Source organism: Hyperolius riggenbachi, chromosome 3 (genome assembly GCF_040937935.1).
Source record: "Hyperolius riggenbachi isolate aHypRig1 chromosome 3, aHypRig1.pri, whole genome shotgun sequence".
In the NCBI taxonomy this organism is placed as follows: Eukaryota; Metazoa; Chordata; class Amphibia; order Anura; family Hyperoliidae; genus Hyperolius; species Hyperolius riggenbachi.
The window spans coordinates 98802055-98828567 of record NC_090648.1 but is presented as its reverse complement, the minus strand read 5'-3'; the positions used below and the strand labels follow the sequence as shown (position 1 = coordinate 98828567).

The following is a 26513-nucleotide window of genomic DNA, read 5'->3' as shown; positions in this document are numbered from 1 at the left end:
AAGTGATCTGATGTGAACGACAGCAAAAAAACACAACCAAAATGCCAAATGATTGTTAATCAAAAGGATCGTTAAATGATGCAGGATGTAGGGGAAAGTGCCGTAGACTTTGTGGACAAATTGTTTAAAAATCGTTCGTAGCTCTGTACACATTGCTGACAATGAACAATTTTCTGCCAAAGTGATCCGTTGCGTCAAGTCGTTAAAAATGCCCAAGCACCATCGTCAATCATTCGTTTATCGTTCCCTGAAGCTATCAATTGTGCTTTGTATTTTCAAACGACATCTTTAAGGTGAGTTGTTCATCATTCGTTTTTAAGGATTTTTTTTTCTCCCCGTGTGTCCAAGGCTTTAGTAATAATGGTCCCCTGTAACAGTGTAAGGGTTAGTAATGGCTTCTGTATTAAGTATAAGTTACAAAGCTTGTGCTTATTCTTTTTTACAGTACAGTAATGTTTCCATGTTCCAAGCTTTGTATCTTTGTATCTTTACTCCTAGATACTGTATTCACCTAAAACTTAAAAATCTAGCTGTTTAAGGTTAGAGATTACATTGAGGACAAACAAGGATATGACACCCATACAGCCTGTTTCACTTCTGTCCTTTCTGTCTGTCATCCTTATCGAATACAACTGTGACCAGCAAGGATCATTCCTGATAGAAGATGTGGATCAGTGAGTAAAGTGGGCTCTTTTTTTTGGGCTGTAGCGCCAGAAGTCATCTCTGACCATCCGATCTTTGGCTAAAAATCATTGAAACAGCCTGGAAAGAAAGGTGTGTCTTTGTTTCTCCATATAACATAAACATGCCATCTCAGGCAACTCACTCATACATGTTTATCAAGCAATCTTCAACCTCTTCCAATCTTTAATGTCATCATCATGGAGAATGCTTTTGACCAGAGTAATTCCACCTACGAGATGCCAGCACATAGCTTACTAGCAACCATGAAAGAAGCACGTTTAGGAGAAGACGCCCTTTAAGGATGAGCACAAGTTTTTGGTGCAAATGCACCTTCTTTGCACCTTATTGCCACTTGCTAAGCAAGTTACATGATTGCTTTTTTAAAGCATACTCGAGGTAACATGTGACATGATGAGATAAACATGTGTATGTATAGTCCAAACATATTAATAACCAGGCTGTTTTACTTGCCTAAAAGAGTTAATTTCTAAGCATGGAAGTGACAGCTTCTGTCTTGTCGGGACTTTGTCTGGGAATATAGTAATCATCACTAGTAAGCTAATTACAGCCATAAATGTTTTCCTGGCAGAATACAACTTCAGAGGGTGAGATAAAATACATGAACTATTTTTCTAACTCTGGGATATTTAATAGGCTGCCACTGATTAGAGACTATAAAACATTGAACCTACTTTGTAAAAGTATAAATATAAAAGAAAACCCTGGGAAAATTTAAAAAAGTCATTTTTAGAAGTGAGGATAAATCTAATTGTTTATCTCATCCATTTATTTTCAGCTCGGGTTCACTTTAAGACTGAACACATTTTTTTGGGTGCAAATTCACCTTCTGCCACTTGCTAAGCAAGTTACATAACCACTTTTTTAAGTAATGCAATTCTGCAGGTTTTAGAAAGAGGCAGCCCTTTTTTTTTGAGGTGATGCTTGTCCATCTGTTTATCAAGCAGAGTCCTACTTTAGAAGAGTACCTGTGCTTTGGACCCCCTTTTTAACCACCTGCTGCAGTATATCCCTGTGTAAGTGCGCAGCAACCAGCGTGCCACTCGTTTTACGCTTCCATATTTCAGTACAAGTGCTCTTTGCTTCCTTTGGAAGAAAAATCAGAAAGGAAGGGAAAAATAAAATAAACTGACATAAGGGAAGAAAAAAATAGGACTAGAACACATGCTCTGAGAAAGTTGGCTCAGAATGCTGTGTCCTGGGAATAGGAATCTTTTAACTGATTGGACCCTCAGTTACACTCCGCACTCAATGGGCTAAGCGTGTTTCCACGGATCACAGCCCAATTACAGCAGGATCGGATAGTTCTTTGGTTTACAAAAAAAGGAAAATGATCATCCTGGTATTCTTTCACTCATTATGCAGCCTTCGCTAAGGACAATGAAACCTGGCCGTATGTAATCATGCGCACACATTTTCACACACACACACACACACACTGACTCAAGCTGTAGTTGTTTTTTTTCCCCCTAATAAAACTGTGTGACAGACGTTGAAAAGAGAAATCAGGGGGGAGCGTGTATGGGAGAGAAAGAGACGGAGAGGAGGGGGGATGGAAAAGCAGGAGAATTATATGAAGAAAGAACCTCACAAAGAAAGGAACATGAAGATAGATGTGATATGATGGAGGAGGGAAAAGGGGACACAGTGCACAGCAGGCACATGAGGGTGCAACATTTGGACATAGCAGCAGAAGAATATTTTGCCATAGCAGCAAATTGTGACCCTGCCTCAAACTTTAAGGATTCAGCTTGTCCGAATCCTAAGTATACCCTGAGACCCATGTGCTCCCGGTTTCTCGTCTTCCCAGCACATAAATTACAATTAGCAGTGTAGACTGAGGCTGTACAAGTCATGTGGTTTAGGTGGACGGAAGCAGTGGGCGATCTCCCGAAGAGGTGCTGCAAGGCAGTAAAGCTTGGCCACACATAGGCGATCATTTCCCTGAATGCGTTCAAAAGATCCTTTCTCCCAATGCGTGTCCCCCCCAAACACACATACACATGGCAGAAATATTTCCCTTTGATGAGATCAGATCTTCAACGCATGTAGAATTCAGCATAGCTACCACCATCTTAAAAAACAATCATTGGATTAGTTAAAGTAAACATACGAGTACGCCAACATCTTTGGACATGATTCGATAGTACCACACTCATTTCAATCTGATGTTTCAAAGGACCATATTTTGCCACTCTTCCTAGTGTTTTCATGTCATCAAAAATTGCGCCCCCCCCCCCTTTGGATGCAATGTGCGAAATGGGGTTGGATCATACAGTCGGACTGTAAGATGTGTGGCCAGCCTTTAGAGCCCATTGGTTGTGATATGTGCAATGTCAGGGGTGGATTTGAAGGTCTTAATGAGGAATGTGATGAATCAATGCTCCAAAAATGGAACCTGAAGCAGCAGCAGCTATAGCGTGTTGTTTGCAGCTTAGCCATCAGTTGGGTTGTGCTCTGCAGATAATGGTCAGTAAACGTGAAAGGGGAGACATACCCTGCAGGTCTCCTTTAGGTGAGTGATAAGCAGTATGTAGAGTAATGATCTGCAGAGCAGCTTTTCACAAAGGTGGAAGGAGACATGCGTAATGCATGTTTCCACCAGGCTGTCCGATAAAGTCTGTCTAGATGGGCTCTCAGGCACACGTGGTCACTGCTGGTGCTCCAGAAACAGAGGGTGAACAGCCCGCCTTTTCTCCTGCTTTCTTGTCCTTCTGTTTGAGGTGGATCTTTGCATGCCGTTTTCTCTCATCGCTTCGTGCAAACTTGCGCCCACAGAAGTCACAAGCGAAGGGCTTCTCTCCTGTGTGTGTGCGGATGTGGGTAGTTAGGTGGTCAGATCGGCTGAAGCTTCTCATGCATATACGACATTGGAAAGGCTTGTGTCCTGTGTGAATACGCAAGTGGCGAGTTAGCTCATCTGAGCGTGAAAAGCGCCTATCGCAACCTTCAGCTGGGCAGGCATGGGGCCTTTCATGGACCGGGGTCTTGCTTGGGCGGTTGGGGTATTTCCTTGGACGAATTGGTTTAAGGGTGAGTGGGGGTTGATGGCTCATACCTCCAAAGCTTGGCAAGACCTGCTTCTCCTTGAAAGCTTTGATGGTTTCCAGTGGAGTTATAGGTGGTGGGTTGACCCGCATGGCCTCCATGTTCTGGAAGGGCTTTTGATCTACTGTGGGTATCTCAGTATTGTGGTGGAATAAGTTGTAGTCTGGTATCATAGGAAACACACTAGAGTCTAAACTCTGCTTGGTGGATGAGTAATCCTGGGTGGTATAGGGAGTCATACTGCCCCCTTGAAAGCTCATCTGGTCATGGTACAAGTCCCCACAACTGGAATAAGGGGGAAGACTGTGGAACATCGACTCAACATCACTTTGTGTCTGGCCCATGAGGCTTCCATTTCCTCCACTGTTTCCTCCTCCACTGGCTCCAGTGGCTTGTGATGTTGGCACACTAAGGATGCCGGCACTCATCAAGCTTATGATGTTTTCTTGGCACCAGTTGGATGGTGAATCAAAAGAGAACTTTCCTAAATAGGTAACAGTCTTATTGCCTGGCTGGAATGTACCTGTATATGAGAGATCCTGGGATGACTTGTCGTTGGCCATGCCCAAATCCATCACATTATCTGCAGAGACAGAATAAGCGAGAAGATGTAAGACACTTGGTAAGACAGTACAACAGTTTTTATAATATGCAACATATGCATATACTGCTCGTGCGCACCAGCCACTAAAATTGAGAGAGAGATATAACAGTCACAGCGCCAATGATGTACTAAACGTGGGTTCGCACGCACAAGTGTCCTAGATGAATGCCACAGAAATATTAATCCTTGTTGCGCTCTTCATGGTGGTAGTTCCTGTAAAGGGCAGAACTCACATAGCATAATACTGCATCAAATTCCCACACTTAAGCCCCAATGAGTCCTATTGGATGAAACGCGTAGGTAGGTTAATGCAGTATTACGCTATGTGAGTTCTGTCATTTACAGGAACTACCACCTGTGGAGAGCGCAACAAAGATTTACAGTATATTTCTGCAGTTTCTATGATGTATCAAGTTCACTTTTGTACTCCATATTTTTCAGAGCACACACAGTTAACCGTAGCTGCAGATTCACTGGCAGACACATGAAACTAATGGAAGCAGGAAAGTATAAAGTTAAGTGACAAATGTTGAGGCATAGTATAGTATAGATGCACATGGATTTAAAGGGGGCTTAGATGCCTTTCTTGCATTAAGGGCATCCATGGCTATAATTATTTGGTAACTCCGGGTGGTGTTGATCCAAGGATTTAATCTGCTATCTCGAGTTAAGATGGATTTTTTTCCCTTTTAAAGTTAATTGGCCCAAATCTTGTAAGGGGTTTCACCTTATACTGTGTCAGTTGGGGATATGTGAGGCCGCAGGACGATGTTGCACCATATTTTCTTGTTGAACTTGATGGACAGATGCCTTTTTTTCAAGTAAATTAATTACTGTATGTAACTGTATGGCTACCCGTATGATATGAAACTGGTAGTACGTTTTCAGTGAGAAACAACGTGGGCTGGGATGAAAGAGAATGCTAAAAGCAGAAAAAAATGAATGTGGTTTCCCCCGTCCCACAGAAAGCTGAGTCTACCAGTCTACTCTTCAGAAGTACAAGTTCTTGCCACATGCGTGGTGGGTGAAGAGATTGAGCATAATACCCACATTTAATTTGCTGTAGATGTTAACCGTATATATCTATTTCTGCCCTATAAAGGTGCCCATACATCTAGGGATTTATAGGCAGATCAACCATGAGACAGATCTTATAAGAGGGAGATTTGTTGCCCTTCAATATACTGCAGGCCAATTGCCGATAGATCTCAGAATAAAGTCTATCCGAAATGGCCCTAGTGACGACGCCTCTGCCCCCTGCCTGGACACCCCCCTGCTTGTGTAAAATGTCTTCTTCCCCCGGTGCTCGTGAGTTGTAGATTCTCATTTGTTCCATTGGTTACAGCAAGTGCTGTACCACGTGCACCGTGTATTACGTGGCCCATGTGACATCACGCCACATGGTACAGGTTGGTAATGGGTAGCGGATGACGCCGGGAGTCGTACCAGCGGGACAGGTGAGAATTTGCACGGGTGGGGGGACATTTTACACTTGGGGACCGCAGCCTAGGTCTGTTGTGTATGTCAGCCTTTCCGATATCGAACGCTGTTATTGCCGTGCACCCGATTGAGCACTTTTGATCGAGATTTTCCAGCATGCTCAATCGCTGTATTCAATCGATTTTGGCCCGATATTGATCGAATAATCAATCGGGCGGGCATGTTGCAACACAGATTTTCATCTCATTCAATAGAATTATCGAATATGATGGTCGATCGGGTCAGAAAATCGCTTCATATATGGCCACCTTAATAGCTCATGAGCAGAATGTAGATGATGTGTCGGTTAAGCCATGTCACACCACACTATGTATGTTGTTGCCTGTTCAGGGAGATATTACATGTAGGGCTTTGTGTGCTGCCAATACGACGCATAGAATGCATACTGCTGGGATGTAGTTATGCTAAGCGTTGGTAAAAGTAAGGCAATTATAGCTTCCAGTGTATGTACTCTACTGACTCTAGTGCGAGCTCTGAAAATGTATCCCAGCATCGAGAGAGTTACAGAGCTTTAATGTATCTCCATAGCACCACATGTCAGAGAAAATCTGCAGTTATGGGTAATTCAGCAACAGCACAAAGAAGCAGCCAAAGCATTCGAGAAACAAAATGCTTGCTATGTTGATCTCTGTCACATTAGCAAAGTGCCCTCCTGAGTTCCAGGCAGACTTTAGTAACTGAAGTGTTTTAAGTGGCCTCCCTAGATGATTGACACAGGATGAAATTGCTACTTTCCTGAACCGTTCACCAGTCGTTCTTACATAGGGAACGTTAAAGGTGGGATTTATCTTCAGCAGGAAGAAAATGACCCTGTTATGCTGGATATGTATAACACATAAATAATTAGATTAGCTTACATCATAAAGAGCACCACCTCTAAATCAGTACATACACTACAAGATACATGCATAGACATATGACTATGGTAAGGATTAACTGTCCCTCTGAGGCACAGTTAAAGGACAACTGAAGTGAGAAGAATATGGAGACTGCCATATTTATTTCCATTTAAATAATACCAGTTGCCTGTCTGCCCTGCTGATCCTCTGCCTCTAATACTTTCAGCCATAAACCCTGAACAAGCATGCAGCAGATCAAGTGTTTCTGACATTGTCAGATCTGACAAGATTAGCTGCATGCTGGTTTCTGGTGTGATTCATACACTACTGCAGCCAAATAGATCAGCAGGGCTGACAGGCAACTGGTAAATATTTCAAAGGAAATAAATATGGCAGCCACCATAGTCTTCTCACTTCAGTTGTCCTTTAATTGACAAGACAATATACTCTGTACATCGCTGTGGAAGATGTTGACACTATATAAGTACTAAAAAATAATAAATCAGCATACATTGAATTTATAAACCAACTACACAAGAGTTGAGGTCCTTAGTGGATTCCGTCTGATTATTTAAACTTTGGGCAGTTGTACAAATTGTTACGTAGTAGCGTGGTCAGCTTGATCAAATATGATTTAAACAGGTTGTTTGGATAGGCCCTCACTCTGTAAGGAAGATTTCCCAGACATTACTGTGTGAAATTGCAGACATGCTAGACAGCATTTTTTTTTTTTTAGGTTCTAGAGGAATTTCTACTATGCTCCCCAAAATAAAACCGTACAGTGTAAGGAACATCTCAAGGTGATATTTGGCATTGAACACCACTGTTGTAAATGATAGTTACATAGTTTGGTTGAAAAAAGACATCTGTCCATTGAGTTCACCCAGAAAATATGGTACAACACTGTCCTGCACCCTCACATATCCATGTTGATCCAGAGGAAGGCAAAAAAAAAAACCTTACAAGCCATGGACCAATTAGCCCTAAAAGGGGAAAAATGCCTTCCTGACTCCAGATGGCAATCAGATAAAATCCCTGGATCAACAACACCGGAAATTACCAAGTAATTATAGCCGTGGATGTCCTTCAATGTGAGGAAAGCATCCAAGTCCCTTTTAAGCACAGATATAAAATTTGCTATAACTACTTTCTGTGGCAAAATATTCCACATTTTAACAACTCTTAGGCCTGGAACCCACTACAAATCACAATCGCTAGCGTTTTTCATGAGCAATTTGTAAGCGATTTCATGAGCAATTTTGTGAGAGATTTTAAAAAGTGTAAGCTTTTTGCCAGCGATTGTGTAGCGATTTGCGATTAGCGATTTTAATTCTGATTGGTCCTTTCAATTGATTTTCATTTTCTTTTTTACAGTGCAATAATTTAAAAAGGCTAGCAAATCGCTCTGTGTAGGTTTTGACATGCGAATAAGCTAGTGTTTATATACTTTACATTGCAGAAACGCTAACCCAAAATGCTAACGCTCAAAAAATGCTGCATGTCCTGCGTTTGCGATTTTGGTAATCGCAATCACTCCAGTGGAATTTGGCCCATCCATTAACAGCTGAGCGTTTATGGAAATGAAAACCTCCCTAAACGCTAAAAAAACCACTCTAGTGGGTTCCAACCCTTACTGTAAAGAAACAATTTTAAAATAGATGGCAAAAAAACATTTCCTTCATGTGCAGATCATGTCCTTTGACCTGTTTGTCCCTAGGCTTGTACAAAGAACATCGTCCTTTGTACAAGCCTAGGGACTAACAGGTCATCTGGCACACATAATATTATGCTATACCTCTGTGAACTTTTCATACCCTTCTGATTTGGTCACATCCTGCAGATTTTAAAAAATCTTTTAAACATGAGTTTTAAAACAATTACAATAATTCTTTAAAAAAACAAACAAACAAAACAAAACAAAAAAAACTAAAAAATCCAGCAGAAGTGGAAGCACAAACAAAAAACCTCACAGGTCTGTCATCAAGCCTGCTTGTCTAGATAGTTTTTATGATTAGATCTCAAGAGTGTCTGTGCATATTTCACAGATTGAATGATTTCTAAAATTGAGCTATTGCTTTAATGTTTAGAACATTGTAAGTACTCTAGTCATTTTAACAGGTAAATACAGAGGGCATACCCCAGAATCAGCTTTAATTGCCAAGTATGACAGTTGTCGTACCCAGAATTTATTGTGGTACATTTTCTTCTGCGACTGGTATCATTTACCGGATCAGATAAAATCAACACTATGGATTTTGATGCCAGTGCTGGTAATGGTATTCAACTACAGTATTTCATAGCTGAATGAAGGTTTTACCTGCTGGGAGTTACATTTAGACCTGGTTCACACTCGGGCCCGGCCCTAGACTTTTTGCCGCCTGAGGCAAGCTTTCAAGAAATCGCCGCCATCCCCCCCCCCCCCCCCAAGCCGTGGGTGTGGGGGGCCGCCCGAGCTGGAGGGGGTAGCGGGCAGGAAGGGGGTATTGGGCCTAGCGGCGGGGAGGGGGGTCTGACCCCCCCTCTCCCTCGCCTGGGTCCCACGTCCTCCGCTCCCCTCCAGCTTTAAACAGTTACGTCGCTGGCTGCAGCTTTAAGAGGCAACGGGCGGGCGGGGATCACTCACCCCTTCCTCATTCCAGCCTGCGCTCCACTGACGTCACTTCCTGCTACGCCGCAGGAAGTGATGTCAGTGGAGCGCACGCTGGAACGAGGAAGAGGTGAGTGATCCCCGCCCGCCCGCTGCCTCTTATAGCTGCAGCCAGCGACGTAACTGTTTAAAGCTGGAGGGGAGCGGAGGACGTGGGACCCAGGTGAGTGAGGGGGGGGTCCGACCCCCTTCCCCGCCGCTAGGCCCAATACCCCCTTCCTGCCCGCTACCCCCTCCAGCTCGGGCGGCCCTCCACACCCACGGACGGGCGGGTGTCGCCCCCCCAGAAGTGCCGCCTGAGGCAAAAGTTTCACCCCGCCTCATGGGCGGGCCGGCCCTGTTCACACTGGCACAGATTGAAAACTGATCCGTGACATAGATCCATTTTTAAAAGGCTGAGTTTTCCATCCGTGACCCTTCGTTCCGCTAGCGCATGGACAATATGCATGGATTTATTGAATAACATCTGTTTGCATCCGTTCTCATCTGTTCAGCTATGGTCCACTAAACCTTCAGTTTTATAGGCCAATGTGAACCAGGCCTGGCAGTGCTGGGCTTTTGGCTATCACACAAACAAAGCGTACAACATTGTTTCTGCGGTTAACTTTATTATTATTTTTTTTTATTATTTTTATTTATATAGCGCCAACATATTCCGCAGCGCTTTGACACTTGGCTTCTGACTATTATGATGTTGAAAGCCCAGCACTGAAGATTTTGACTACATGGGTGTCAGATTCAGTACCAGCATGTAGGTGACGAAAGGTGAGTGCTAGTTAGTGTTATTGGTGATGGGTAGTTGTAGATTGGGAGAATTGGGGGGTAGAGTAGAGTGGAGTTAGTACTATGGGTTGGGTTTGACAGTTATTGTTGAGTATAGATTAGAAGGGTTAGGTGATTGGTTAGAGAGAGATTAGTTTTATGAATAAGGTAGGAGTCAGAAAGGTGCTATCATTAAGGGGTAGGTTAAAGTTAGGCATCAGTATGGGGTAAAGGGACAACTGAAGTAAGAGGGGTATGGAGACTGCCATGTTTAAAGAAAACCTGAACTGAAAATTAAAAGTCAAAATAAGCATACACAAGTCATACTTACCTTCCATGTAGTCTACTCCTCGGTGTCTTTCTCCTCTCTTGCGTCCTGTTTGTTCACTGTTATCAAGGGAATTTTCCGTCCTCCATTTTGAAAATGTCCATTACCCATAACAGCTTTCTGGTCAGCACACAGTTAAACTGTAACATCGCCCACTTGAGCCATAGGGAAACATGGACATTACCTGGTGCATCAGTTTTGCTCTCAGCTATAACTGACAGCAACTGATATTTTATTGACAGCAACTGATATATTTCAGATCTGACAAAATATTGTCAGAACTGGAAGCGATTATTGTCAGAAGAAAATGGTGAGCTTCTGAAAGGAACTGATGGCAAGGTAACTATGTAATGTTCATTTGAAGTTACCTCGTGTGTTTATTTTAAATATTTTTACTCAGTACAGGTTCTCTTTAAGTTAAGGCATCAGGAAGGAATTAACCTTAAAGGGAACCAGAGAGGTTCAAAAAAAGCTATTATACATACCTGGGGCTTCCTCCAGCCCCATACGCCTGGATCGCTCCCACGCCGCCGTCCTCTGCTGCCTGGATCCGCCAGTACCGGGTCCCCTCATTGCCGCGAGTCGGCCGGCGGACGTGGCCGATTCTCCGCATCACACGGAGCTCCCTCTATACAAGTGCGCATGAGGCTGCCCACTGCGCAGCCGCATGCGTACGGGTATGGAGGGAGCCCCTGTGATGCGGACAATTGGCCGCGTCCGCCGGAAATGACGGGCCCGGTACCGGCGGTTCCAGGAAGCGGAGGATGGCGGCGTGGGAGCGATCCAGGCTTATGGGGATGGAAGAAGCCCCAGGTATGTATAAAAGCTCTTTCTATTTCTAGGCTCCATTCCTCTCTGGTTCCCTTTAAGGAAGGCTTAAATGGTTATGGTTAGGTGTTGAGGAGGGCAGGTTCATTAAAGAAGATTGGTTACTCCTAGCTGAGTGACCAAGAGGCGCTAAAATCAATTGTGCCAGTTTTGCTTGAATCCGTTATTTCATGCCTCTTTTTTTGTGTTTTTTTTCAAGAGCACATGTTGTCTCATATCCACAATATGACCCAACTGAAAACAAGTACTTTAGCTTACTCCCTCCTAACCTAACATATCTATAAATTATAGTTTATAATCTTGTGTTGATGTACTGATACCCAGATTAGTTTAAATAGAAAAATCGTTTCCCTCACTATACAGAATTGACCTCTTAGGGCTTATACACACTACAGGATCTATTTACTAAATAACGGTAATATGTATGTGCTGTTTGTGCACGCAAATATTACCATAATTTAGAAAATTCACCCAAATGTGTGGTGCTGTCAGTGGTAACAGACTTATTGATCACACGTGCACTCTGCACTTCTGTGTGATGCGTAGTCGCACACTGGTGCACATTTGCGCAGTGCGCATAATATAGGTCTGTTGGTGATGTGAGTAAACACACCCATCTTGTGTTGATGCTATAAAAGCTGCAGTTTCAGTCTGTTTATTTAGCTAATAATTGGTATCAGCTTAACCCTAATGTTTCTTGGGGCAAATGGTGGTGAATTAAACATATCCATAACAGTGATGAGATTCCGCGGCTGCTAGATGATCACACCTTCTTACTTGATTTTTATCTGTTTTCTAATGTAGAACATGCATCAAAAGAACCAGAAGCATCTTTCTGGCAGCATGAAGAGCGAGACTTCAAGGTAGGGGAAAACACAGTAAACCACAGAGGGGAGATCTCACCTTGGGAGTTTCTATCAGATATCATGGGGCTTAACCACCCCCTCCCAGACTTTCCTTTAAAGGACCACTATAACAAACATTTTGACAATTTTAAATGCATGTGTTTGCATATGTCTAAAATGCACATTTGTATTAGTGAAATGCACTAAAAATTTCCTTTCTCCTATGCTTCTGTCACTTAGAATAGCGCAAAAAAAGTGGGATCAGCGCATCACCAGGCCGCCTCTGAATGGCCTCAGCTCAGAGATGCGCTGAGCCCCCCCAGAAACTGCAAACGCACCTTGAACCCAAACAGAGGCTCTGCATATACACCAAAGGAAAACTATTAAGTGGGAGCAGCTGACCAGAAATAAATCAATCAAACATAGCAAAGAAATGAACAGCGCTACTTAAAAACAGATGAGTGCTTACCTGCAAAAAAGTGCACACCCCACTCATGGGATTCAAATACACAATGAGCATACACATGACCTGTCTACCACTTGGAGGATGTTAGTTTCACTAACAATTTGCAATTTGTTAGGTACTCGTCCCTCCCACTGTCGAAGAAGTCTTTCCTCCATGGGAGGGGACCTAACACTAACTAAATTCTACCTATGCATATGCATAGCCTGGGCGCGCTACCAGTAAAATTGAGAATTGCGCAAAAAAAGTGGGATCAGCGCATCACCAGAATTTAGGTAGAATTTAGTTAGTGTTAGGTCCCCTCCCATGGAGGAAAGACTTCTTCGACAGTGGGAGGGACGAGTACCTAACAAATTGCAAATTGTTAGTGAAATAGGTAAAATTTAGTTAGTGTTAGGTCCCCTCCCATGGAGGAAAGACTTCTTCGACAGTGGGAGGGACGAGTACCTAACAAATTGCAAATTGTTAGTGAAACTAACATCCTCCAAGTGGTAGACAGGTCATGTGTATGCTCATTGTGTATTTGAATCCCATGAGTGAGGTGTGCACTTTTTTGCAGGTAAGCACTCATCTGTTTTTAAGTAGCGCTGTTCATTTCTTTGCTATGTTTGATTGATTTATTTCTGGTCAGCTGCTCCCACTTAATAGTTTTCCTTTGGTGTATATGCAGAGCCTCTGTTTGGGTTCAAGGTGCGTTTGCAGTTTCTGGGGGGGCTCAGCGCATCTCTGAGCTGAGGCCATTCAGAGGCGGCCTGGTGATGCGCTGATCCCACTTTTTTTGCGCAATTCTCAATTTTACTGGTAGCGCGCCCAGGCTATGCATATGCATAGGTAGAATTTAGTTAGTGTTAGGTCCCCTCCCATGGAGGAAAGACTTCTTCGACAGTGGGTGGGACGAGTACCTAACAAATTGCAAATTGTTAGTGAAACTAACATCCTCCAAGTGGTAGACAGGTCATGTGTATGCTCATTGTGTATTTGAATCCCATGAGTGGGGTGTGCACTTTTTTGCAGGTAAGCACTCATCTGTTTTTAAGTAGCGCTGTTCATTTCTTTGCTATGTCACTTAGAATAGATTGTAAAACTCTGACAGATCCGACAGGTTTTGGACCAGTCCATCTCCTCACAGGGATGCTCAGAGTTTCTCTTTGTTTTCAAAACCACTTACTGAATGGCAGTTGCTTAGTCTAGCTGCCAAAATAGTGTGCAAGCAAATAAAGAAACTGGACTATAGACTATCTTTATATAGATCCTTTCCAGAGAGTGTTTTTGTAAAAAAAAAAAAAAAACTTGAGGACCTCCCATGAGGAGATAAACTAGTCCAAAACCTTTCAGATGTGTTAGATTTTTAATGCCTACCATAAGCAAGAGCAACATGGGAAAAAAATAATCTATAGTGCATTTTACTCTGCGACAAAATGTACATCTTATATGTACGTATATACAATTTTTCACGATAGTGGTCCTTTAACTGAAGTATTTTTGTGTAGAGACCCTTTAAGGCAGGGGTCACACTTGTCGGCTTTCGTGTGCGTTCTCTCTACAGAAAAACTGATAGCAACTGAGACCTCATGTTAATCAATGGGCTAGGTCTCACTTGAATGCAGATTTTGCATGCAGAAAAAAACCTGACATCTTGCGCAATTTGTCAGTTTTCTCTATAAATTACGTTAGCCGCTGTAAGGCAGGGGTCACACTAGTATTTCAGTTTTCTGATAAGTGTAGAAAACTGAAAGACAAGTGAGACTACTGCCTTAAAAATATGTAAGCTGTGCTGAAGTAACAGAAATGACAAGTATTACAGTATATACCGAATATAGGACCACTTCAGTGAAAGTAACACAGATGTTAGTGCTCATAGCAAGAAAGGAAATTTGGTGCGTTTTCAGAACCTAGCTTCAGTAAACCTAGCTTCCCGGATAGCATTGTGTTTGCCCCACAGACCTCCTGCACTGTTAGAAGTCTCATGAGTACTTTGTGCAGTTGGAGGAATTATCTCTCCGTCATTGGATTCGCATTTTCCTCACAACGCGTTATGATTCCTCCTCCACAGACAGCTGCAACCTCCTGTCACATGTGAGAATACTACCAGCATACTCTTCTTCCCAAATACTCTCTGCTGTTAGGAATGCTGTAGGCATCAGATTGGACATAATGTGTTACAGGCTTTTTCGAGAACAACAGGTGAAAAATAAAACAAGTGTTTAGACCCCAATGAAATATCGAAAATTCTCTAGAGGCACTTTTCTCAATGTTAGTCTATAGAATGTACTCTTCTATAAAAGATGGTGTTTACAAAGGCCCCCTTGTGATAAGTAACATCATACCACATATTCCCTGACACTTATGCACTTGTATGGGGTACTCCATAGTTATGGATGAATGTTTTTTTAAGCTTTTCAGTTATGTAGAATATGTATTCCGGGTTGTTTATGTATGGTTCATCACTTATCTTCAAGTCTTAGAACTTACTATACTGGATAGACTGTAACTGGCCCCAATAGAAGTACTCCCTGGGGTGCTTATACCACATGTTGAGAATTTACAGTAGACATTACAACTATAAAACACTTTCCTAACAGAAAATGGCTTCTGAGAGCAGGAAAAGATAAAAAGGATCAATAGTTCATAGATTGTAGCTCTGGCATACTTCGATGAATGTGTCATTGAGCAAAAACAATAAAGCTTAAAAAGTAGATTTAAATATAAAATAAAACTGTGGAATATCTTTAAAAGTCATTTTTAGAAGGAAGATAGATACAATTGTTTATTTCATTAGTTTATTTTCACCTCGGGTGTCCTTTAACCTCCCTAGCGGTATGGACAGAAATGTCAGTTCAAAAAAACATGCTGTGAACAGTATAAACATGCATACACATCAATGCTCTCCTGCACTGTATACTAGACCCTTGCTTGACACATTTTGGCAAGTTACAGGAAAAAAAAAGTTTTAAAAATAAGTTTTATCACTGTTTGCACAGAAATCCTGGGGAAATTGAACGCTGGGGAGGTTAAAGAGGAACTACAATGAAAATAAAGTAATTAAAAAAAGTGCTTAATTTTTACAGTATTCATTTATAAATGATTTAGTCAGTGGTTGCCCATTGTAAAATCTTTCCTCTCCCTGATTTACATTCTGAAATGTATCACAGGCGACATCTTTACTGCTGGCAGGTGATGTCTGTGGAAGGAGATGCTGCTTTTTTGGAAGTTGGAAACAGCTGTTATTTCCCACAAAGGCTCCCACAGTGTGATGTCAGTACCTAGGTGCTGAAATCACACTGTGGGAGGGGTTTCACCACAATATCAGCTGTACAGAGCCCCCTGATGATCCGTTTGAGAAAAGGTAATGATTTCTTGTGGGAAAGTAAGTTTCAGCTACTGACTGGGATGAAGTTCAATCCTTGATTAAGGCTCCTTTTACACATGCAGGTTAAACTGGCGTTGCGTTATCCTATTTTGCCGCAAGGGGCTGCAAAAGCAATGAAAGTCTATGGAGACTGTTACACTTATCTGCAGTCCCTTGTGGTGCACCGGAAGGCAATGGCAGCAGCGCGTTACCGCAAGCACGGTGCTTTGGGTAATGTAAGTCTGAGTGACGCGCGTAGTGTAAATGATGGAGACGCGTCCGTCACCTGGTAACGCATTGTAGGCTGTGTGTTGTTCCGGTGGGACTTGTCACACCACACCGCAAAGGGACCAATGTGAAAGGCCCCATTGAAATATATCTTCATTAAGTTTCAATGAGATTTTATTGTCCAATGCGACGCAATGGGCATAGTATTAAAGAAGGTAAAAAGTCAACTGTAAAACACAATGTTAAACAAATATATTTAATAATAACAGATATAACTGAAATATTCTCCATAGTCATTGAAGTCTTGGAGTTTCAGTGTCACTTACATGACTACATAACAACAGGAAGCAAGGGAAACATCCAAATGGCGTATGTGTGGGGGGATTGTGGGCGCAGACAGAAATAAAACATGGCAAGGTGTATATACTGATGATTAATCATGCTTTTAATGTTGTCACAGTCTGGACGATTTCTGTTCACTTCCTGTTCCAAAGACAGCTATAAGTAGGGATGAGAACTGAAATAAAGTATCCCCTTCACAGACAACCATAATCTGACAGGTGCTCTTTTTACTCAGTGATGGACAGTTGCAATTCATCCATGGACCCTTTCACATACATCTCTTGCAGTGCAATGTTACAGTACAACAGCACACATCTTTTCAGACAGCTGAATAGGTTAGCAATTATTAAATAAATGACACGCCTACACAGCGGAACGCAAGGGACTGGACACATGTTTGCATTGTGCTGAATGCAATCATGAGCACAATGCTTATATCTGAGTTGGTGCTAACTGTTCCCACTGTGTCCAGAAATGAAATGAAAAGGTATATTGAGTTCTAATTTAGTTATAAAACCTAACAAAACAATAGTTATATTCCTTAAAGGGAATCTGAAGTGAAAATAAACTTATGATATAATGAATTATATGTGTAGTACAGCTAATAAATAGAACATTGGCAGCACAGATATGAGTCTCATATTGTTTCCAGTACAGGAAGAGTTAAGAAACGTCACTTGTTATCTATGCAAAAGAACTTCTCTGAGCTCTCTGACTAATTTAGTCAGAGAGCAATGCTATTTTATGAAGCTCATATACATCAAAGAAACAGTGAAAGACAACTTTAGATACGATTTTACTGCAGGAAAGTTCAAAGGTTCATTAGCTCTGCTCTGTTTAAAAGTTTATAATGCAGAATGTAGTTTGTAAACTGCAAATATTAGAAAATGATGCAATGTTATAAAAAAAAAGCTATATAACTGAAAATAAAAATATGAGATTATTTTCTTTACTACTAATGTTTTATTAATTATCTGTACTACACATACAAATCATTATATAATACGTTTTTTTTTTTTTTTTGCTTTAGTGTCACTTTAAGAACGCATTGCTAATTCTTCAAAAGCCATCATTTGAAAAGTTCAGAGGAATAAAGTTAACTGGCAGCCATTTGTTGATAGGTGATAATAATGAGACAAATTAATAACTGATAGGTGTGCATTGAATGATCACTTATTTATTTGCCCTCCTACCTACCTATTATGTCTAATACTAAGCTACAGCCCAGTACTAGCCAATAGCTCAGAGGTGGTAATGCTTATATAGGTTTATAAAGGAAAGCATGGCAGAGAACACCAATGTGCAGACTGCATTCGTTCATGGCAACCAATCAGATCGCAGTTTGCTAGTCAAGTCAGTGTATGAATTCTGACAGCTATAGGTTGCTGATTCACTTTACATTTTGACCCATTAAGTAAGGATGACAAAATCCTTAGATTTACCGACAAATTAAAACTAGCTCGCTAAATAATCTCCCTGTTAGAAAATATATGCTAAAAAAGGGTTTCATGTTGCAATTGCTTTCATTGTATAATCCCAATCCGTGCAGCATTGCTACAGGGGTTAATTGATCCCATCTCTGATACGTGGGCAACATGGTGGCGTAGCAGTAGCACTCTCGCCTTGCAGCGCTGGGTCCCCAGTTCAAATCCCAGCCAGGGCATGATCTGCAGAAAGTTTGTATGTTCTCCTGTCTGTTTCCTCCCACATCCCAAAAACATACAGATAAGTTAATTGGCTTCACCTTAAATTGGCCCCAGACTACAATACATACATAGACATATGACTTTGGTAGGGATTGGATTGTGAGCCCCTCTGAGTGACAGTTAAGTGACAAGGCTATATACTCTGTACAGCGCTGTGGAAGATGTTGGCGGTAGATAAATAATAATAATAATATGTTGTGCTAACATTTTTCAATATTTCCAGTCAAAAGTGTAGTCGTACCCTAAAGAGTGTACAAATGGTCTCCGCGTTTATTTCACTGTGTTATCTGAGCATGTGTTCACAGCAAACTTGTAGGGAAACTGTAATTTGTCCAATAATGACCCACTGGGTAAAAAGCACTGCAGGTCATGGAAATTCCCCCCACCCTCCATACACCCACTCACCTCTCTCCTGTGAGCTGTCACCCACTGCCCCCATGTGTCACCTCCCAATTCAGTCGCCTGCCACCCCCACACACCGGGCTGGGAGCTCCCCCACCTCCGCAACCATATTTAAAGACTTCCTGCCCCCACAAAGTGACGTTTTATCTGAAGAGGGGACTTGTGCAGCTGTCACAGTAGTGATGGGCTTCTCCCTGTAGTTGGGTTACCTCTAGTGAATGTGTTACCTGGCTGTTCAGGATCTCACTGACAGGACAGTGTAGGAACTCAACATAAGAGTTAATCTCGGCATTTAGAACATCGCAGCGCACAGGAGTCTTTGGCTTACGCTGTACAGTGGTGAGCTGGAAGCGCTGTGAACTCTATAATAGCTCCTAGGCTGTGGGCAGAGACCGGGGGAACAATCGGCACTTCTATATCAGACATCAGATAAATCAATAGTTTCGGCTTTCTTTGTCTCTGACAATGCTTGCACATTCTCCAGTCTCTAGGAGGGGCTGCAGCAGCACCGTCAATGTGACTTGCAGCGAGCACTAATGTGACATTCCGATAGACAGGAAAACTTGACAGTGATACAATGCAACACGTATCTCGTTGCTAAGCCTCGTAGCTATGGCCACAGTATTTAGGGACCACTGGATGCGATTTGCCATGCACAAGGGATTATAGCCTGCATTGTTTACATATGACCGTATGGTACACACTCAGTCCTTACATCTTTACCAATGCTGCATGCAACATCTGGCATGACAGATGAGTTACAGGTTAAAACAGAAGCCACATGTTTACTGCCTGACCACAATTAGCCTACACATGAAGTGCCTGCTCGTATTGCTTATTCTTTCAATGGATCTTGAGTGTCACTTACCTGCAGACATGGCAGAGTAGTGCTGCTCATTGCTCCCACTGGGGTAGATGGACAGAGCACCTGGTAGGTCTTGCCCTTCCTCGGCATAGAGAGTGTCCGGCAGAAGCGATGTCATGTTCACCGGGAGTTTATCCAGCAGCTTCCCGGTCATAGCATCGGCCACAGCAGGGCAGGGTGGAAGATGTCCGGTGGGGTTGTCTCACCTTCCAAAGAAGGGCGGCAAGTTCTGCAGGAGACGTCCCAGTATTTGCCTCTTGACGGCAGCTCTGGCTGCTGGATTAGTCACTTGTGTTATCTACCCCCGTATAAAAAGATCAAACGGGGGTTCTAATTGCGATCTGCAGTGCATACGAATGTCACATTTGTCCCTCAGGTAAAAAAGCAGGTAGTCCCTCCACCTTACGTCCCAGGTGAGGCATAGACAAGTGCAGGTAGCACTGAGGTGCTGAAGTGAGGGATGAAGCTAATGGAATGAGGAGAACTGGAATCCTACCCCATAAGATGGTGGAATGTGCAATGTAGGTAAAATGATGAAAGAGAGGGCAAGTGAAGAACAGTGTTTTCTTGTGTCTGGAGGTTGTTAGATGCTGAGATGGTGCATGAGATGTGTAACAGGTGCCAAGGCAGCTCTTCTGGATAAGGCTGGAGTGCTGCTGTCAGATTTACCCCAGAAAGGGGCAGGTGTGAAATTTATGGGGGGTGGGGGTGTGGATGGGTGTGGTTATTGTGTGTGCCCCAGGGATGAAGAATAGAAGTGGGAGGACAGAGTGTCAGATCCCTCCAGGGAGAAGGCATATGAATTATCTCTCTTCTCTCTCAATCTCGCTGCTCTTGTCAGGGGACTCCAGCTGCTTTTATCTCCGCCCGGGGAAGCTCCAGTGACGTAACTGTCCATATATGGACACACACAGGCGTGATGTCACAATGGAACCTCCTTACAATGGAACATTAGAGAGAAAGCAGGAAGCTGCTGGGGAACTGTTGACCAATCTGACTGTATACATACACCACACTGGATAGCTTTCTCACACGGGGCAGCTGCAATATACACAAAACGTCATTCTGTCTGTAAAAAGAAAGAGATACGAAACTGAAGAATGAGCAGTCCAGCACTCATGCCCTGCTCGTTACTGCAATACTGCCACCAGTAGTCCCTAATGACCATTCATTCATGTATTAATCCCAGAAGTAATAAAAACTGCTTTTTTTAGATGCTTGGCTAGATACAGCTTTGTAGTCAGAAGTATTTTCAGGCAGATTTGCATCTTCTACGGCATCCTGGCAAGGCGAGAAATGGTAAAGTGATATTAACCCCTTCATCTGCAAGCTAATAAAGCTATGTATCTTCCCACAAAAAAAGGAGTAGGTTGACCCTCTTCCTCCTCCCAAGGTATGCCCAGGATATCTGCCAGCAAGCCTTGTGATAAGGTGGATAACCAGGTGTTATAAATGTCAATATTTTGTCAGTTTGGCACAAAGTCACATCAGCCCAGTTACAAAAGGGTTAATGACGAGAGCAGATAGATTGGCGGGTGTATTGTTATGGGTCTCCCCCTCTTCCCCCAAGCAGCAGCACATCAGCCTCCTCCATTAACCTGTCAGTGCTGCAGAATATCACTTTAACCCACTTAGTTAGTATAATTAACCAGTTCATTGCTAGCTTGTCAGTATAACCCCTTCACGACCAGTCTGCTAGATTTTAAAGCTCTCCTCTGAACATAATTCCAACTCCCTCGAGCACTTTATTGTCATTGTGTAACACGGTGGCTGTACTACTTTGTAGTTGTGCTTTCCTCCAAAGTTTGGTTGGTAGTGGACAAAGCACAGACCTGCACAGTGTGTGCGGTGTAATACAGCTCCATGGATTGGAAGGGAGTCCTCTACAAGTCAAATGACCATTACCTTCAGAGTTTGTTTATTAGTGAATTTAATGATTTTTTGGGTAGACTGGCACAGAGGTTAACACTGACACTTTTAATGCTATTGTGTCAGTGATTAAAGTGTACCTGAGGCGACATGTGATATGATGAGGTAAATGTGTCTGTACAGTGCAAAACACATTAATAACCAGGCGGTTTATCTTTTTTTATTTTGCTGCCTGAAAGAGTTAATTTTCAGACATGCAAGTGACAGCTTCTGTCTTCCCGGGAATATAGTTACATAGTTATTTGGGCTGAAAAAAGACATCCATCCATCAAGTTTGACCAGGAAGTAATGTACAACACTGGCCTGCACCCTCACATATCCCTGGTTATTCAGAGGAGGGTGAAAAACCCTTACAAGGCATGGTCCAATTAGCCCCAAAAGGGAAAAAAAATCATTCCCGACTGCAGATCGCAATCAGATAAAATCCCTGGATCAACAGCACTGGGCATTACCTAGTAATTACAGCCATGGATGTCTTTCAACGCAAGGAAATCATCTAAGCCCCCTTTAAACGCATTTATTTAACGCGTTTATTTTGTATTGTGCTAGACCATTGGTACGACTAAACTGCATGAATTTACGTTTTTCAACATTGAATTTCATTTAATACAATACAATAACATTTCTATAGCGCTTTTCTCCCATAGGACTCAAAGCGCTTAGGCTCTCTCAGATTCAGTAATTAGTAGGATGAAGTATTCACACAACAAAAGTTATATTTCTGCAAATGCCAAACTGAACAGGTGGGTTTTCAGTCTGGATTTAAACACGTCCAGTGTGCCCATATAGCCATCCTACCCAGATCCTGTTGCAATGTGTCACTATCCTTCTGAGAGTTGGTGATTCTGCACAATTTTGTATCATCTGCAAAAATAGCAACATTGCTTTCTACTACATCTACTAGGTCATTAATAAATTGAAGAGCGCTAGTAAACCTCACTTATAAGCAAATTACAGCCATAAAGGTTTTCCTGGCAGAATACAACTTCTAAGGGCAGGGGAGAGATAGAAAAAGGTCAATAGTTCATGTGCTTTAACTCTGGGCTTCTTAATAGACTGCCATTGAGCAGTTACCATGGGATATCTAAGAAGTCATTTTTAGGATTAGGAGACTATATACAATTGGAAACTCATCAGTTTATTTTCAGCTCGTGTTCATTTTAACTCTGGTGCCCATATCAGTGTTTTAAAATGCTAACTGTGAGTTTGATGGCTGTCCTCTTGTCCTCACTTTGTATACACAATCTTGTGTAAAAATTACGTAACCCCATTAAATATTCACTTCTTCATTAAGAAGTTTATACATAGTGTTGTCTAATCTTGTTTTTTTTCCTGTGGAAAAGAAAGTGATTAAGTTGCAAGTTAACAACACAAATTAATATTGATTTAATTGATTGATTCATTAAACAAAATAACAACAGAACCATATATTCTAAATGCTGGTTCACACAGCTCCTGACACCTCGTTCTGTTGCAGCCAAATCCTTTTCTGCCACACCCAGAAAAGCTTTGACACAATTTGTCGTTGTGTGGCGTTTAGAGCCCTAGGGGGATAGAATGTAGCTGCAAATGCCGCCGACTGCAGAAGCTGCACGTAGCGTCCAGGAAAACTCAATCAACTGTGTTGCTTCAGCAATCAACGGTAGATGACGTGCAATGAACGCTCCCATTCATCTCAGTTATTACACTGTATATCGCTAGTGGTAAACTGTATCGATATGAGAGGGCACAACTCCTCTGAATTTATGATTTTAGATAATTTATGATTTTAGATAATTTACAAAAAGAAGAAAAATGACCGAGCATAATTTATTTATGGCAAAAATTAAGATGGAAAAAAAGACAAAACTTACAATGTACAGTCATATCATAATTAATGAGTTCTATTAGTGCCATTGACTTAAAGGGACTCAGAGCTGAATTAAACAAAAAGATTTATGCATACCTGGGGCTTCCTCCAGCCCCATCTGTTCAGATAGCTCCCACGCCACCGTCCTACGCTGCACGCAGCTTCGAGAACCGGGTCCCGTCATTTCCTCAGTTGACTCCAGTCTGACATAAGAGAAGTGCGCTGTATGCGTATCTCTCCAGCGGCTGCTGGAGAGATACGTAGAGGGCACACTTCTGCATAGACTGGCCCCGACTGACGAAAGTGACTGGACTAGGTTCCCAAAGCTGCGGGCAGCGGAGGATGGTGGCGTGGCAGTGATCCGTGTGGATGGGGCTGGAGGAAGCCCCAGGTATGCATAAATCTTTTTGTTTCATTCAACTCTGGTACACTTTAAAGGTTAGTGTTAGGGATACAGTAGGGATGACGATTAGTGTAGGCATAAAGTAAGGGTGAATACTAGATTTAAGCATAGAATTGGGATGAAGATACGGTAAGTCTTAGGAATGCAGAAGATTTGAAGATTAGTGTTAGGCTTACAGTAGCAGTGAAGATCAGTCTTAGGCATACAGTAGAGTGAAGATCAGTCTTAGGCATACAGTAGAGTGAAGATCAGTGTTAGGCATACAGTAGAGTGAAGATCAGTCTTAGGCATACAGTAGGGTGAAGATCAGTGTTAGGCATACAGTAGGGTTGAAGATCAGTGTTAGGTATACAGTAGAGTGAAGATCAGTCTTAGGCATACAGTAGAGTGAAGATCAGTGTTAGGCATACAGTAGAATGAAGATCAGTCTTAGGCATACAGTAGAGTGAAGAGCAGTGTTAGGCATACAGTATAGTGAAGATCAGTGTTAGGCATACAGTAGAGTGAAGATCAGCCTTAGGCATATAGTAAAGTGAAAATCAGTGTTAGGCATATAGTAGAGTGAATATCAGTTTTAGGCATACAGTATAGTGAAGATCAGTGTTAGGCATACAGTAGAGTGAAGATCAGTGTTAGGCATATAGTAGAATGAAGATCAGTCTTAGGCATACAGTAGAGGGAAGATCAGTGTTAGGCATACAGTAGAGTGAAGATCGGTGTTAGGCATCCAGTAGGGGTGAAGATCAATGTTAGGTATACAGTAGAGTGAAGATCAGTGTTGGTATACAGTAGAGTGAAGATCAGTGTTAGGCATACAGTAGAGTGAAGATCAGTGTTAGGCATACAGTAGAGTGAAGATCAGTGTAAGGCCTCTTGCACACTGCAACCAATTCAGATTCAGATTCCGCTTTTTAATCAGTTTTTACATCCGATTCAGATTCTGATTTGCAGTTTGCTCCCTGCACACTGCAAATCGGAATCTGAATCGGATGTAAAAACTGATTAAAAAGCGGAATCTGAATCTGAATCGGTTGCAGTGTGCAAGAGGCCTTAGGCATACAGTAGAGTGAGGATCAGTCTTAGGCATACAGTAGAGTGAAGATCAGTGTTAGGCATACAGTAGAGTGAAGATCAGTGTTAGGCATACAGTAGAGTGAAGATCGGTGTTAGGCATCCAGTAGGGGTGAAGATCAATGTTAGGTATACAGCAGAGTGAAGATAAGTGTTTGTATACAGTAGAGTGAAGATCAGTGTTAGGCATACAGTAGGAGTGAAGATCAGTGTTAGGCATACAGCAGAGTGAATATCAGTCTAATGCTGGATACACACGGTGCGTTCGTGCACTCGATTTTCCCGTCGATTTCCGTCGATTCGTTTATTTCCAACATGTCCGATTTGGATTTCGATGGATCGTTAGGTCGATTCGCATGCAAAGTATGCCGAATCGACCTAACGATCCATCGAAATCCAAATCGGACATGTTGGAAATAAATGAATCGACGGGAAAATCGAGTGCACGAACGCACCGTGTGTATCCAGCATTAGGCCTCTTGCACACTGCAAGTGATTCCGATTCAGATTCCGCTTTTTAATCAGTTTTTACATCTGATTCAGATTCCGATTTGCAGTGTGCAGGGAGCAAACTGCAAATTGGAATCTGAATCGGATGTAAAAACTGATTAAAAAGCGGAATCTGAATCGGAATCGCTTGCAGTGTGCAAGAGGCCTTAGGCATACAGTAGAGTGAAGATCAGTGTTAGGCATACAGTAGAGTGAAGATTAGTCTTAGGCATATAGTAGATGTCAAAATTAGTGTTAGGCATACACTAGGGCTGAAGATCAGTGTTAGGCATACAGTGGTTATGAAGATTAGTGCTAGGTATACAGTGGGGATCAAGATTAGTGTATGGCATATGGTGGCAGCACAGTGGCATAGGGGCAGCATGGTCGCGTAGTGGTTAGCGCTCTCACCTTGCAGCGCTGGATCCACGGTTCGTATCCCAGCCAGGTCAACATCTGTAAGCAGTTCTCCCCGTGTCTGCGTGGGTTTCCTCCGAGCACTGTGGTTTCCTGCCACATCCCTAAAACATACATATAAGTTTATTGGCTTCCCCCTAAATTGGCCCTAGACTACAATATATACACTACACAATACACACATAGACATATGACTATGGTAGGGACTAGCTTGTGAGCTTTTCTGAGGGAAAGTTAGTGACAAGACTATATAGTCTGTACAGCGCTGCGTAAGATGTGGGGGCTATATAAAGAATAATAATAATTGGCATACAGTAGGGGTGCAGGATTTAGTTTAGTGTCCTGACTGTGAGATAGAATTGATTTGTAGCTTGCTGTAGTGCACGGTTGACTGATTCATCTAGTGTGCAAAAGTACATATAGTCAAGAAGAGTCTGAGTCGACTTTACTAATGAGGAGAGTAATGCATGGTTACAGCAAATAAATATTTTAATGTTCCATAGTTATAGCAGCTGAATTAGAATACAGGAGCAGCGACTGCTTAGCAAAATACGTCTTAGATTTACAGAAGTACATACAGTGGTTTGCAAAAGTATTCGGCCCCCTTGAAGTTTTCCACATTTTGTCATATTACTGCCACAAACATGAATCAATTTGATTGGAATTCCATGTGAAAGACCAATATAAAGTGGTGTACAGGTGAGAAGAGGAACGAAAATCATACATGATTCCAAACATTTAAAAAAATAAAATAACTGCAAAGTGGGGTGTGCGTAATTATTCAGCCCCCTGAGTCAATATTTTGTAGAAGCACCTTTTGCTGCAATTACAGCTGCCAGTCTTTTAGGGTATGTCTCTACCAGCTTTGCACATCTAGAGACTGAAATCCTTGCCCAT

General features: G+C 42.3%; 1 protein-coding gene across 1 annotated transcript; it reads right to left on the bottom strand.

The window, feature by feature from the left end:
- Positions 1-3338: 3338 nt before the first annotated feature.
- EGR3 (early growth response 3) lies at positions 3339-19612 on the bottom strand. The gene is made up of 2 exons (XM_068274666.1): positions 19462-19612; positions 3339-4333 (listed from the first exon to the last, which is right to left on the bottom strand). Exons 1-2 carry the CDS (start codon positions 19610-19612, stop codon positions 3339-3341), a joined length of 1146 nt encoding a protein of 381 aa, XP_068130767.1.
- Between the last annotated feature and the right edge of the window lie 6901 nt (positions 19613-26513).